The following is a 16,111-nucleotide window of genomic DNA, read 5'->3' on the forward strand; positions in this document are numbered from 1 at the left end:
CTGTTAATCCTTTATGCCAAATAAAGCGAATGGCCAGGCTGGGCACGGCTGGTGCGGGGCGTGATTGCCCTTTGCACAACGGGCCGGCAGCGCGAGTTTTGCGAGCAGCCGGTGTTATCTGTGTGCCGTGATGCTCCCTCCCGCCAGCCCCATTTATTAGCGCTCTTCTCCATCTTTTCCCAAACGCGGGGCTTCATTGCGAGCCAGAGATGGGACCGGACCAGCGTGTGGTGCTCTGGGGTGTCAGCCCCGCGCACCGATGGGCTCACGGCCCGCCGGGGAAGGATGCGGAGGGGCGGAAAAATCGCTCTCATCGCGCCTCTTCCCCGCGTTAGGCGGGGACAGCATCCCGGTGCCGGCGAGCCCCGGGTGGCGGCGCAGGGCGGCCCCGAGGGGCGGGCGGGGAGGCGGGGAGGGGAAATCCCCAGGATCCCCGGGACCCTCCCCCGAGCGGGGACACCGCGTTAATCACCAGGACCCTCCCCTAAGTGGGGACAGACACCGCGTTATTCACCGGGACCCTCCCTCGAGCGGGGACACCGCGTTATTCACCGGGACCCTCCCCCGAGCGGGGACAGACACCGCGTTATTCACCGGGACCCTCCCCTAAGCGGGGACAGACACCGCGTTAATCACCGGGACCCTCCCCCGAGCGGGGACACCGCGTTAATCACCAGGACCCTCCCCTAAGTGGGGATAGACACCGTATTATTCACCGGGACCCTCCCCTAAGCGGGGACACCGCGTTATTCACCGGGACCCTCCCCCGAGCGAGGACAGACACCGCGTTAACCACCGGGACCCTCCCCCGAGCGGGGACACCGCGTTATTCACCGGGTCCCTCCTCTAAGTGGGGACAGACACCGCGTTATTCACCGGGACCCTCCCCCGAGCGGGGACACCGCGTTATTCACCGGGACCCTCCCCCGAGCGGGGACACCGCGTTAACCACCGGGACCCTCCCCCGAGCGGGGACACCGCGTTAATCACCGGGACCCTCCCCCGAGCGGGGACAGACACCGCGTTATTCACCGGGACCCTCCCCCGGCGCTCTCTCCGCCGCACCAGCGCCGCGCCCCGCAGAGCATCGACGGCGGCCGAGGGATGGCGGGGCCGGGCGGGCTCCGTGCGGGGCTCCGGCGCTCCGGGACGGGCGGCCCGAGGCGGCCCCGCTGCCCCCGGGCGTGAGAGGCGGCGTGCGGGGCTGCGGGAGCGCCGGACCCACCATGCGGGAGCTGGCGATCGAGATCGGCATACGGGTGCTGCTCTTCGGGGTCTTCGTGTGAGTAGCGCCGGGCGGTGCGGGAGGGAGGTGCGGGATGGAGCTGCGGGGCTCGCCCGGTGGGTCCGGCGGTCAGCGGACCCCTCTCGGGATGCCCGCTGGGATGCTCAGGGTGGAATATTTCGCTCAGGTGAGGCTTTAAGGGAACTCTCCCAGCCCCGGCGTTTTGCCGAAGAGCCGAGTGGAATTTTTCTTGCTGTTTGTGAGGGAAGTGTGCAAAATGCCACCAGCCAAAACAATGCAGCCCCAAAGGTGCTGGAGGGTCGGTGGTAGTCCGTGGGGTAAAGTCTCACCTGGCGGGGCTGTGAACGCGCCTCAACAGCTGGTTCTGGCCGCAGCTGGAGCGCCGGGGCCGGGGAGATGCGGCGCCGGAGCTGGAGCTGAGCAGGGACCGCGGGAGACGAAACGTGTGAGAAAGGGTTTCGGAAGCTTGTCCGCACTCTGTTGGGCAGGGAGGAAAGTCACGAAAATCTGCTTGTTGAAAGATGTGCAGCTATCGCTGCAGGACCGTTCTTTCTCTTAGCCTTTTTTTTTTTTTTTTTTTTTTCTTTGTGTATTTCAGCCCTTTCTTCCACTCAGTTTGTGCTCTGCCTGCATTTGAACAATGAAAAGTTACACTCTATATAAGTTTGCATTTCTATTGCTAAATGTTTAAAGATGAGTGTTCTCAGTCTTTGTGATCTCTCAGAAGTACCACAGAACCGGGATCAGATTTTGCTGTTTGCTCGTTTGTTTTCCTGAGGATGGATGCTGTTGGTCACAGATGCAGGCAGTACAGGACATCTGTTAAGCTGTGATATTGACTTAGACCCGGTGAAACTGAATACTTTGATGAGTCTTTTCTGAATCCCTCATGGTTAATTAATAACTTGTCCAATTTACTGGTGTTTGATTTTTTCCTCGGTGTTCATTTCTCCTGAATATTGATGCAAATCTTTTGATTTGCAACAAAACCCTGTGAGGTGCCTTTGATACCTGTCAGTTCAGTTGCATCTCACTTTGAAAGCAGACCTGTTCCTGTCAACAGAACTCCTTTCTGGAATACATGGAGTTACAGGGTGAGCAAAGACTTCAGAAGCTGATGCTACTTCAGAACCTTTCTCTTCTTTATGATTGTGTGTGTAATTCATCACCTACACCACCCCATAGGAGATCTCTTCATGTAGCTTATTACTATGATATGTAAATCATGAGCCATCATAATCAGTAATTTCTTGGTTGTGCTTTTCTTCTCTCTTTATTTCTCTCTAAAAGATTCCATTATTTTCACCACTCTTTATGTGTTTGTTCCAAAATCCTCTGAGGAAAGGTAGCTAACAGAAAAGCTCTTGGTAGAGTCACCACAATGGCAAATGCCTGTGGAAGAATTCTCATATTTTCACACAGCTCAGTTCCTGCCTCATTGGGATTCTGGGGAATAATTCTGGTATTTCAATAGGTCATTCAGAGCATTCATTGACATCTGAAAGTGATGGGCATGGTAGTGTTCCAAATTCAGGTCACTACTTAGTTTCATGAAGAACTGCACTTTATTTGCTGGTAATGGTTGCAAGAATATCATCTCTAGGTAGGCCAGAAGGAAAGCTTTCCTATTCAGATAATATTAGCACAGAAGTGATCTTTTGCTATTGCAATAGTATTCAACAGTTCCCTCAGTATTCTAAAGCGGCAATTACTCGCATTTTGAAACTTTTATGTTGCAGAGGTTTAAACACTCTGTTTCCTGTGGTTTTATAGACAAAGTTTTTTATGGAGCATTGAGTTCAGTTCAGGAATCTCTTTTCAGAGGTTCACTGGTGAATTTGGAAGCCCTGGGACTGGAATCCAGGCAGCAGCAGCTTGAGCTCTACTGCAGAAGAGATTTCTAGGAGTGGAAGGGCTGCAAGTTTCACCTCCCTTGGAGAGGAAAAGCCATTAACAGAAATGATTTGAGGCTGGGTCTGAGCTCATCTCTGTGGTGAGTGCCAGGAAATGAGGAACTGGACAGAGGAGAAGGAGCTCTTTCTGAAAAGGTCTTGGTGGCTTTGTGTCATTAGCAATCCTTGCAGTGGCAGAAGCCTGACCTTGAAGGGAATGGTTCCACAGCTACTTGAGAGTTCTGAACCATCTGTGCCTCCCAGATGTCTTTGAGCTTCAACCTAACAGCTCGTGTCACTCACAGCAATAGACTGGCATATTTTGTACCACAGAATGCAAAAGAAAAAGGTGCACATTCCACTCTGGTGCTTTGCTTGGTAATAAATGTCATTTCATAAAAATGGAGGTGTGAAAACTTCTGTTGATGATTGCTGAAACTGAATGTATTGCCAATTTGAATGTATTTTAGATCAAGAGCAACCATGTTTTCTATGTTTAAGACTGGCAATCTCTTTTTCCTCCAGTTGCCGTAATTATCAACGTCAGTCATTCCATCAAAGGCAGAAACCTGTACTTGTTATATAAGATCTCTTCTATCCTGCAGATGGGCACCCTTAGAAGCAATGCACATTTTTGGTAGTTGAGTATTGATTTGGTTGAATTCAGAGCCATTTAGGGAGGATAATGATAACAACTGACTCAGTTCTAGGTGTTGTGTTCATGGCAATTGCTGAGAGCTCACTTAGCAATTAAAGACCAGATTAGGTATTGAAATTTAGCAACTCAAGCTTCTCTGCCTTTACAGAGATCTGTGCTAAAGGGCATTTTAGCCCTCAGGATTTAGTGGTATTGAAGGAGGGATTAGTTAGAAGAGATTTATTAGAAGGACTGTGTTTGCCTAAAATTGAGAAGCAGGAGTTGAAAAGAAAAGCTAACAAACCTTAACTCCAAACAACAAAGAGTCAAAACCCAAAAACAAGTGGTTGCAGGAAAAAAAATGTACCTAAATACAAACTTTACTACAAAGTTAAATAGGTATCTTTGAGCACCTTCAGCAAAATAGCTCTCAAGCTGCAAGATCCAAACTACAAGGATGGTGATATTTCTGTTCTGCTCCACAGTTTCTCCCAGTTTCTTAATTATCAAATTAATTTTTAGCTTTCAAAATATTTATCCTTGCACCTTTTGATTGGGCTGCCCTGATCTGACTGAATTAGGAATCTTGGAATCTTGTTAATGCACATTTTTGGTAGTTGAGTATTGATTTGGTTGAATTCAGAGCCATTTAGGGAGGATAATGATAACAACTGACTCAGTTCTAGGTTTTTACTTATTAAGAAATATTTGTACAGAACTAGAAATGAGTTTCATTTTTCAAGTGGGGTTTTCATGCAAGCTCTCAGAAATAGCAGTGGTCTGTTGTTTAATACACCAGCCATGAGGATGTACTGTTTACAGGAAAAATCCAATACTAATTTGAAGAATGATTGGATTAGGGTCGTGCAGCTCTGTTTTTCTTCATTTTTGTACTTATTTCTATGACTTGGAGCATCTTAAAATGCCTGATTAATACTAAAACATGTTAAAAATGACCAAACTTTCATCTCCATGTGTGCAGTGGCATTTGTCACTTACAGGTTGCTTGAAGAAAGCAAATTGTTTTGCCTGACTTTGTTTTATTCAGATAAGCCAATTATAAAAGGATTTGCGAGTGAGTCTGATGGTTTTACACAGGAGTGTTGCCCTTAAAACAAAGCTTTTCATCTGTCCTAGAATGATTTCACTGTGTGGTAGCTCAGAGTGAGCCTGGGGGTGTCTTTATTTCCTAATGTTCTGTTTTAGGTGTCTTCTATGAGGAAAACTTTTGCACCTGTTTCAGAAGTTTTAGAAGACCACATTGTTTCCTCCTGGCAGGGAGAGAGGATTTGTTGTTGTTGTATATTTAACCCAAGGACTTGTCAACAGCACATCACTGATGTTTAGAGAGCTAATTGATTAAAAAGGCAAAGTCTTTCAAGGATTGCTTCATCAAACCTCCAGCTCTTCAGTGCATGTGATGTGATTAAAATATAAATGTCATTTGGAGTAATTGGATATCTTCCCCACAGCAGAGTCTCATTAGCAGCCTCCCTTGGGAATAAATGTTTATCTGCAGGCTAATATACAGATATATATTGCACACGTGTGAGTTTCCAGCACTGAGTAATGTTGACAATCCTTTGTGTGTGTGCCATGTTCAGCTCCTGGTGTAAGTAAATAAAAGCTGTTTCTGTGCCTGTTGTGTTTCTTACAAGTTTACAGTATTAATATTTTAATCAAGTTATGAATATGCATGAAATAATTTAGTGTGCCAAGCTCTTTCAAGTAGCTTTCTTTGTCAGGGGATGTTGTCTTCTGGATATCCTGCATATGTTGCCTTTATAAATGATACTGTGTATTGTCTTGTTAACACAGACAGAAAATCAATTACCCGAGGAAATCCTACAATGCTGCACTTCTGCACTGCTCTTCTCCAGAGTGTGTTTGCCTTTTATCTCTCCTATGGATGGGATTTTTTGGAGGATAGACTTAACTGAAAATTGTGACTGCAGGTGGCACAAGCAAGATGGCATTGAGAAGAAATCACCAGAATGAGACATTAAGATTTGTTTTCTCATTCCAGCTCAAATGCTGTGAATTTACACAAATCAGTTGGACCCAGAATTCAAAGCAAATTGAATTCCTCTTAGGCCTTGGCTTCTTCCTCTTAAGCCTTGGCACTCTTGTGAATGTTTCAAAGTAGGTATCTGGCCACTTCTTAGTGGTTTTGTGCCCTCTGTTCTCAGTTTGAATATCCAATAATTCTGACTTTGTTTGGAACCTGGTATTTGACTTCTGATCCTCTGACTTTGTTTGGAATCTTCTATTTGACTTCTGATCCTCACAGTCTTGCATTTCATTTCATTTCAGACCCTCATTTCTCATCAAGAAAACAAGGGCAATCCTTCTTTTTCTCACCCTAATCCTTCAGTTAATTGATAAATTCTTTGTCATGGGGTAGCCAAACACGTTGAACCTTCTTGGAGCTTTTTCAGTATTAGATTCACAAATAGTAATGACAATAGGAAATGAAAACATCAATATGTTTTCTAACTTGCTTTAAAATAGCTGCATCGTTGTAAGCTGTAAATAAGAAGTGAGGGAAAGAGTTGTTTTGTGGTGCAGGTTAAAGTCTAATTCACTGAGTAGGATTAATGAAGAGGTAAGGGCAAGACCTGCTGTAGAAAAGACTTTTTCTTGTGCTTGGGATCTGAGGACACCTATCAGAGGTTGCATATTGAGCTACAGACTTGTTCCAGCAGAGTTGGTCACACCTTTGAAGGGATGGGAGAGCTGGAGTGGAGCTCCTGTACCTCCCTGATATACCACAAAGTAACCTGAATTTTAACTTGCACTGTGTTAAGTTTTAAATTAAGTTAACTTAACTTTTAAATTTTAATTTGCACTGTGTCCTGGACAGGTTACTGTGAAAACAAAAGGCCCTAAATACCAGTGGGACCTGGTGTCATAGGAGGCACAGAACAAAATGATCATGTGCCTGTCCTGTGGGTGAATTCCCAGGGAGCTCACAGGGAAACTTGCTGCTGTTCTGGTTTTTTGGCCGGGTTTTGGTGGCAGGGGTGGCTGTGATGACCTGATCTCAGTCTGCATTCCCCACCCCCTGTACCACTGCAGGGGAGGAGGGAGAAAAAATTCCACCTTAAGCCTGGGGAGAAAGGTGGGAAGCTGTTTCAAGGCTTAGGTTTTATTTTCTCATTTTCCTGCTGTGATTGGACTAGTTTCTTTCAGTCAGGTCTGGTTTTCCTATGACAGTAACTGCTGAGCGATCTCTGCCTGTTCTCACCTCCACCCAGGTGCCTTTCAATGTATTTTCTCTCCCCCATCCAGCTGAGGAGGGGAGTGATGAAGCAGCATCCACCCAGTGCCATCCTGCTGTTCAGCTATTTGGAGATTCCATTAACTGAATCTCCTGATTCCATTGTTTCTCTATTTTATTTATTGGAATAGGGTAGGATTTTACTGACTTTGATAACAGTAATTCAGGAGAAATTGTACCTACCTTTCTTTTATTGCAGACTCTGGTCTGAGCAAAAGACAGATTCTTTTTACAGACTGTTGTATCAATACTTCTAGATTGTGGAACTGAATTATTTCATTTGTCTTCCCTGAGTCTGGGGGAAACAGGGAGTGAAAGGATGGGAAGAGGGAAGGGGATTTAATGGCAGTAATTCTAATTGTCCTCCTAATAGGATAGGATTTACAGTTGATCTCCATGGCTAAACTCACAGCTGAATACATGCTAAAAGAGGATGTTATTGTCAATGCCAAAGCATCTGCTCCAGATTTTTTGAGGAGTAAATGGTGACTTTGTGTCTCTTGTTGAATCTTGTTGTTGAATCCCATTTACTCACAGGCTTTGGCACTTTATGTTTATTTGCTTCTAGCCTGATTGGGGATGTTTTATAGGGAGAATGCTACTGATAGGGTTCCTGGGGAAAATTTTTTCTTTAATACATTGATTCTTATACTTTGATCTAAGCACAGTCAAGATAGGGCACAACTGTGATTCTTATGGGAAAGAATTTAATAAAAATTATAGTCTTACTGCTGAGAATGTACTCATATCTGGCACAGTAAATCAAGATCTTTATGGTCTCCCAATCTGTCAGTGCCTTTGAAAAGCACTTGGAAATAGCTGCCAGAATTATTGATGCTAAAAATGAATTAAGGATAATATTTAGTGAGTCTTGTAACTTTTTTGTGTAGTGAGGACTATGCTGGTACTGAACAGGGGATGCCTGAGTGCTGCATCCCTATTGGCAAGGATTAGAGACAGGGACAGAAAGCTAAACACAGCACTCATGTCCCTAATTAAAGTATTGGTTGTGATCCACTAATGAGCAGCAGGGACTTAGGCTTGGATGGCTGAGGAAAGGTTCACTTGTTTCTGGGTTCTGGATCCAGTTGCATTGTCTGCATGGAAGAGACAAAGTTGTTGTCAGTTCTAACACTTGAACTAAGATTTTCAGGACTATATGGATTTTAAAGTACCTTCTATTCACATTTTTCCCTTGCCTTTAAATGTTAAATTTGTCATCATTGGACCAAAAATGATTTATATATAAAAATTCTGTCATACAATTCTGTAGAAAAATAGACTGGCATTTTTTTCTTCATTTTAAATCAGATTGCTACAGTCACTGTGTATTTTGTTTATTTCTCTGCATTACAAAACACTTCTAGCTTTGCTATCTGAATGGCTAAATATTTTCCTTGTTAAAATACCACTGAATTTTAATTAAAATGGCATAAGAATGCAATAAGTGGAAATTGTTTTACTGTAGAGTAGGCAACAGGGTAACAATTGGTGTTTTCACAGTAAGTAGCTGATTGAGATTAATTATTCAGGTGAATTCCAGAGAGCTGGAGGGAGGAGTGAGGAAGATTGTAAGAGACGTATAGAAAACATTTTTTTTTTTTTTTCTGGAAAAGGTAGAAGTAATTCAGTTGTTTAATCTGAAGCTCTGAGGAGACATGGCAGTGATTTTCCCAGGTAAGCAGCTCCATAAAGGTGTATGGAGACAGCAAGCTGCTCTTCACCTCCTCTGGGAATTAGAAAGGAAAGATTTTTAAATTTGTAGCAAAGGAAACAGCTTGAGTGTGAGGAAATATATTCTAATGTTAAGGACTTGGAGCACTGTGATGGACTGCCAAGGACAGGGAGAGTCTCCACCTGTGGAAGCTTTAAAATGCAAGTCACACTGGTGCCTTTTAGGAGTATTTTACATCAAGTTTTGCTTTGCTGTGAGGAGACAAACTGGCTGCTCCTATAAGCTGAAGTGAACTGGGTGAACTGAGGTTTCCATTGCCTGAGAGTGCCCCAGTGTGTGGGTAAAACTTCGAACTGAAATTCCTTGCAAGGGATTTTTTGACTCATCTTGGTGGGTGGGAAAGGAAACAGAGATACCAATTTGGAATTGGAGAATACTTCAGCAAACACTGAAGAGAAGCTGATGGTCCCTTGTGCAGGACCAAAGTTTGTGCCTGCCAAAGTTTGTGTGCTAAATATTCTGCATTAATCAGATTGTGGGACAAATGAAATGCTAGATTAGGTGCAATGTTTTACTCTGCAATCTGACATTTCAGCCTGTTTTGGGTGAGAAGTTTTTCTGCCTCTTTAGCATGTATAATGCTAGCTCAGAAATGTTTCACAAACTCTGGAGGGTTTGTGGCTCCCTGCCAAGTGTAGTGAAGCCTTGGAAAGGGAGAACAGAGGGGAGTGCCACCTGATAGAAATCATCCTGTTTTCATTAACTGCCAGTTCTCACTGATGGGAGAACAGATCTAACAGCCTGTCTGAGCCCTCACAGCCTGCAGAGAGGCCATTAATAATTAATAACTAATAATTGTGTTTGTCTGTGCCCAAGGTGCTTTCCAGGAGTGGAACTATTGCTATTGCACCTCAGTGAGTGCTACAAATGCAAAAAGTTACATTCCTGTTCTCCATTTCTAGATCTTCTTCTCTTAATATTATTATTTTTCTAATCATTGCTAATACTCTGGAACCTGTAGTTGGCACACAAGTGTTTTTGGACTGAGTGATTTTAACAGAATTGGATTTTATTGGGAATATCATTAGGAGGAGGAGTGAGGGAAGGACAGAGATAACTGAGGGGGAAGCTTTTGTCACACAGAGAAACTCAGCATGGTTGTGAGTTTACCCCAACTTTTAATTCGGGTCCAAACATAATCAATAGTGTGTGACATGCAGATATGAAAAAAAAGAAACTTAACCAGGCTCAGGTCCATCAATTTTCTGTGTAGTTGTGCAGGGAACTGTGGAGAGTTTGACTGAAAACAGTTTGAGATGTAATCAAAGTAAGCATTAAAAACATCAAGATGAAAATTTTGACTGTCTGCAGGGTGTTTGGGTTCATTATTCAGATATGTGCTTGGTTAATTTAAGCCTGTAATATGAATTTTGTTTTTTGCTTTAGGATGATGTACAGCTGCCAGCTTTGACACTTCTAATGGCTGCAAAACTCATTATTTCATTTCTCTCTACTTTCTCCTCCCCAAACACACATTAAAATGCTTTTGTGAAATATCTCATATCACAGGGTATATTTATAAAAACAGAGGATAGAGGCAGCAACTAATACCATAAATAATTTTATTTTAGCAAATAAATTAAGAGCTAATGCAATGAAAGCAGGAGCCAACAGTTTTCACTTGGCTGATATTGGTTATTTCTTTAAAACTACCACTGTTGATTATTTCTGGCACATTTCTGGATGGCCTGAAGAGTTGCACCTTGCCACAATAAGCAGCAGCTCTGACCTCCTTGCCTTGTTTTCCAAGGGCAGCACTGCTCCATGTGAGCAGGGATCACAAGGACTGGATGGTTCTTTCACCCCAGGAGCAGCTAAATGCCAAAACAACAAAAGCTGATTTTGTTTCAGAATGGTTTATTTTATACTCTGCTGACCAGAATGCAAAGCTGCAAAGATCACTTTCAATATTAGGTCAAGGAAAGTTGTGAAAATTAAAAAACAAGTCAAAAAATATGACTTAGAGTCATTTTGCAGTAGTTTTTTTTTTCATGGTTCAGTATAATCACTCGTGTCTGCTGCTCTTCTGATCAAAGCTGCGATGCTGCATGACCAGCTGTTCCTTCTTTCTTCCTTTCACTTCCAAATATCCCACTTCTGTGAGGGAGATATGATGGTGAAAATGCTGTATTGAAGCTAATTAAGTACTTTAAGGCCTGGAAACCCATTTTATTCCCATGGAATGGGAGTTTTCTTGATTCACAATAATGATGCTCAGTGATATTTAGCTCTGCTTACTATCAAAGGCTCAGCCCCTAACAAGGAAAATGAATGGACTGGAAGTATTTGGAATCTTTCAGGTGCAAAACCACAACTTCCTCACTGTGTTAACCTCTTGTTCTTGTGCTGTTCATGCATGCTCAGATAATCCTTTCCCTTTCCTCTCTGTCACAGGAGAGAAATTTTTTACTTAGAGAGAGTTCAAATGCCAAGGGCTGAGAAAATGGGGAGAATATAATTTAAGTGCAAAGAAAACTAACAGGTTCTAAAACTCTCCAGGCTGTTCTTTCTTTTTCAGCATTGTGAAAAGACTGTTGGTTTGCTCTTTTATGTTATGTATTCTAAGTATGTATTTCATTTATATGTGATTTCATAAGCTGCAGGGCTCCTGTTGTGAGCCTGTATTGTTTTTAGTTTGAGATCTGAGCTTTAAAGTGAACCCAGGCTCTACAGCTGTTGCCTCCTTGCTGGGTGCAGTGTTGGCTGCAAGGAGGAGAGGCCATTCATCTTTGGAAGAAGTTACACCCTGATATAAATCTGTAAAATCAGTGGATATGCGAGGCAAATCTGGGAAACATATCAGTAAGGCTGAAGGAAAATACTGGAAGCTCTCCTTTTATAGAACTTCAGGGAAATATGACAGCTGTGTTTTAAAACCACATCAAAATTTATTTTCCATCTTTTCTTAATCAAAATGATTTCTTGTATATCTGAAAGGCTAATGGAGGCATATGTGCTAATTAAATGTCACATTGCAATTGCTAGCTAATTTAAACTATTCAGAAATATTTTCCATCAAGTCATAATGACTCATCTGAAGCAAAAACTACCTTGCCAGTGGCATTAAATAAAAACCCCCCAAAAACATTGCCTGTGCCCTTTGTCTCTATCAGTCCCAATAAAGCTCTATATGGGGTTTTCAAATTGTTAATCAGAAATAGCAGGTGCAAATGCTGCATGGCATTGTCCTGGGAAATAAAAAGCTTTTAGCGTTTAAAAAGAGGTAATTTATTGATACTGGTGTTTCTGTGTCAGTGTGAGTGGACAGCACTTAACTGGTTTTAGTGCAGTTAGAAAATGATATTTACAGTAACACGTTTCCATGAAAGTCTGTGGAGAGCCAATAAAACATCAGGTCTGTTCTGATGGGAGCACCTCTTGCATTCAGTACCTCTTGCAATATAAATTAGGATATATATTTAAAATTAACTCTTTCCTTTTGGTTTCTCTGGAGAAGTTAAAGCTGTTGCTGGGTGTTTTCCAGCAGTGCATACTTGGCATGTGTAGTTAATAAAGTCCAATTAATAAACAAACTGCAGAATTAAGGGTTACTTTGGCACTTATACTGGAATGGTTTGCCCAACATTACTCTGTAAAACCATGTCAGGAAACATCAACTCTCTTGACACCCAGTGTTGTGCCTTAACTACAGAAAATGTTTCTATCAAAGTAGAGTTTATATTATTGAAGTTCTATTTTTAATTCATGCCAGCTTCTCCCTTGCTCATCATTCATAATTGAGTCTTGGCCATATGTATTGTAACCCTTCTTGATGGCTGAGGAGCTGTGGATTTCCCAAATTACTTTAGCTATTAAATGGCTCAGATCTCCTTGCTTGTGCTAACCTCTGAGCTGACACAAAGCTATCTCACCGTGCTGATACACACAGGCAGCAGCATTTCAGAGTCTGAATTGCTCCAGCTCCATGGAGAGCAGAATCATCCTGATAAACCACAGGCATTGCTTATCTCCCCTCATCACTATCCCCTCTCCTTCAGCTTTGTTAATTTTACATGCCAGCCACAGAACATTTCAAGCTTCTCATATTTTGTCTGTTTTTGCAAGAATTTGTAAAATGACCTCCAAGAATTTACGGTATTTTTTTTCCCCATAATATTACCTGTAGGCAGTAAACAAACCTAGGTTTTCTCATGGCTTGAGAATCAGTTATTCTCTCCAGGTACATCAAATAACATGACATGAATGCTTTCCCCACTATTAGTGTGTTTCAGAAAGGGAAAACTGAAGTCTTGAATTCAAATGTGAGCCCAGGTGATGTGAACAGTGTTCAATGCACTCAGCTGATGCAAACTCTGGGCTTTTTCTTTCTCAGCCTGCATCACTTGTGGGAAGCCCCTAAAGCAAATCCTGAGTTATAAATTGTGCACATCCTCTGTAATTAGGGCAACTATTACCAACTTCAGCACCACTGACACCGTTCACAGCCTTGCAGAACAGCTGATTGCACAATGTAACATGGCAGGCACACCAGACAAGCTTTTATTTCTAGCTGTGAGACCCAGCTTGGGGAATACTAGAGGAAATATCCATGTAAAAACATGCAAAATGGAGTTCCAACAGTCACGGTTAACCTGTGTTTTTGGGAGAGGCAGCAGTGTTTGCTCACACAGAGTTCTGCAGGCAGGGCACGGTGGTCACGGCCAAATTTATTCCCCAGAAGTCCCAGAGGTGATTTATAAGAGAAGTTGATGTACATCTGCTATCTTTTTGTTGTTTGCCCCAATGGGGACATGCAGACAGAGCCATTTGAGGATAAAATCTGCTTATCAACAGATGAAGCTTAGAAAAGAGGAGGGGCATTCATTGGGTGTCTGGGATGAAGGTCTGGGTGTCACAATCAAAAGTTCCTGTTCATTCTCTCCCGGTGCTTTGCCATCCCATGTGTACTCTGTCCTCTCAATTATTGTCACTTGGTACTTGGGACAAGATTTGTCTGTGAGAGGAAAAGTAAAAGGCAAAAAAAACCCCAATTTCCCCTTCTCCTGCCAGCCAACCAAGCTCTCTTTAGTTGATGCTCAGAACCAGGCAGAATTTAAACTTTGCTGAGTGGTTCATGCAGCTGAGGGCCAGGCAGTGGTGGAAACAGTAAGGTGAGGTGCCAAACAATATCCTGCTGCTGCTTATGGGGGATGAAAGCCACTGTGGAAACTCAGGTCAAAACCTCTGTGGGGATATTTATGTTCTGTTTGATTCCTTCACTATCAGTGAATGGTTTCATAAAAAGATAACCCCAAGTTATTAGTCCATAACATCACAAAACTGCTTTTAGTGAGCTGTTACCTGGCTCTGGCTGTGATGTGGCGCTGGCACGAAATGATCCTAAAGGGCTGCACGCTGTGAAATGGAAATGAAGTTAATGTACCTCGAAGACCTGGGAAAAGAGCAGCATTTTTACTCCATGTGGAGCTGCAAGCAGCAGGGCTGGCATGGCCAAAAGCAACCCCAGGGATTGGGGCACCTGTTGCTCACTGATGTTTTTAATGGAGTTTGGGCTCCTCTTTCCCTTGGGCCACATTGAAAGTCGCAGTTAAATGCTCTTGAAGTTAATGGAAATGCTTTTATGCCTTAAAGATGTGTCGTCAGGTTGAAGTGTTTGAAATCTTGCTTGCTAAGCTGTTAAAAATGTTGGGTGGATATGTAAAAATGAAGAAAAAAGGCCAAAAAGCTAAGACTAAGTTTTTCTGTACTAAAACAAAGGAAGCTTTTTTGCCCACCTGCTGCCAGGGGACACTTCCATGACTGAGGTTGTACTTTGGGCCATAACACAAAAGGATCAAATTCAGTTTTCTTTGTCCAAGGCCTGCATTCATTTCTCATCACATCTAGTCCTTTAAACAAGCTTGAGCTGACTTATGAATAGTGATAGACTGTACTTTTGGTTGGGACAAAGGAACATAAATCCAAGTGTCAGGCAGCTTAGAAGGCAGTATGTCCTCATGATTGTTTAATAGAGTACAAAGGGAATTGCCTTCAAGCTAGTGAAAGCTCATATCCACTCACCCATTGGTAGTGCTTCAAAAGAGAAGAGAATTGTTCTCTTATGAGTCTTGGCATAAAAATTTAATTAGCAGTTGAGCTCTTTGGGAAGATTAAAAAAAAAGTTATTTCTTTTTTTTTTACAGTCTCTTTCCTTTAACTGTTTACTTTCTATTTCTGTATTGTTCACAGAGACATCTGCTGCCTTCTGCAGATATATTTTTTCTCCTTCAGATGTGATTCTGAAATTATTTTGCCCAGTTTCAGAAAATGTTTTTGTTTGTTTTCTATTTTTTTTTCATTATGTTACACTAAATTTGAACACAGTTTTAGAAAGATATTCAGAACACAAGTCAAAGAAATAAATGAAAACCTAATCAGATCTAATATATAGTAGTTACAAAACTGCTGCTGTTGCATAAAATAAAAATAATTACAGTCATTGATGGATTTGTTGAAATTACTCATTCTTTATGAGTACAGATGAGTATATATTAATCAAAATATCAGTCCTCATCTGAAATCAGATACTATAAATCAGATACTATGATTTATTACTTTTTCATCTCTTTAGCATGTGTTATTTTGCTCTTAAAGGCATTAAATCTTATAACAGTATGTATCTGCAGTGTCCTAGCACATTTCCTGTGAGAACTAAGTTTGATTTTTAAAAAATTCATCAGATTTAAACAAAAATAATTTTAGCTTTCTTACATCACAAGGGACAGGAAACAAAAGATCAAGAAGAGCCCCAAACCTTTAACTCTGTTGGCATTTGTTCATAATGTCAAATATCTTAACATCAAATTAATTACATTTCTGATCCAATGTGACAAATTTCCAAAAGTGCACTGGTGCACAGATATGGCATGATCACCTTGAAGCACATATTTGTGTGTGTTTTGCTCTCTGCAGTTACCAGAAATGCTTCAAATAACATACTTTAAGACTGTCTCTTTGTTGAAATTTGGAACCAAACCTATTTGCATTGTCTAGGAGTCGACCTTTATTTTTCTAGTTGAAAACTAGAAAATGAATTTTTCATATGGGTGATATGGAACTGTTTTTCTTTAGAAAAAAATGTTTCCTATTTTCATGTCTTGCACAAGCCATTGTCTTTTAAACTTAAAAAAGCTTTGTTGTCATTTTGAAAACACTGAAACAAATTGTTTTGACTCTTCTGAAGTTCACCTTCCTTGGGAAGCAGGCTCAGACTCTGGGTTTGGAGAAGCTGAATATGACAGTGAATACTCCCTGTGCAGAACCAGACTCCTTAAGCTCCCAGAACAATCTTCTTGTCCATGTAGGCCAGTATAGGAAACAG

General features: G+C 42.0%; 1 protein-coding gene across 1 annotated transcript in view; it reads left to right on the forward strand.

The window, feature by feature from the left end:
- Positions 1 to 900: 900 nt before the first annotated feature.
- Positions 901 to 16,111, forward strand: part of PLPP4 (phospholipid phosphatase 4) — a 45,971-nt gene continuing 30,760 nt past the window's right edge. Inside the window, exon 1 of the mRNA XM_030276546.4 lies at positions 901 to 1,282. Within this exon, the coding sequence (XP_030132406.1) occupies positions 1,227 to 1,282 (56 nt within the window). The 5' untranslated portion in view covers positions 901 to 1,226. The remainder of the gene's footprint in view (positions 1,283 to 16,111) is intronic.

This window comes from Taeniopygia guttata, chromosome 6, assembly GCF_048771995.1.
Source record: "Taeniopygia guttata chromosome 6, bTaeGut7.mat, whole genome shotgun sequence".
NCBI lineage: Eukaryota > Metazoa > Chordata > Aves > Passeriformes > Estrildidae > Taeniopygia > Taeniopygia guttata.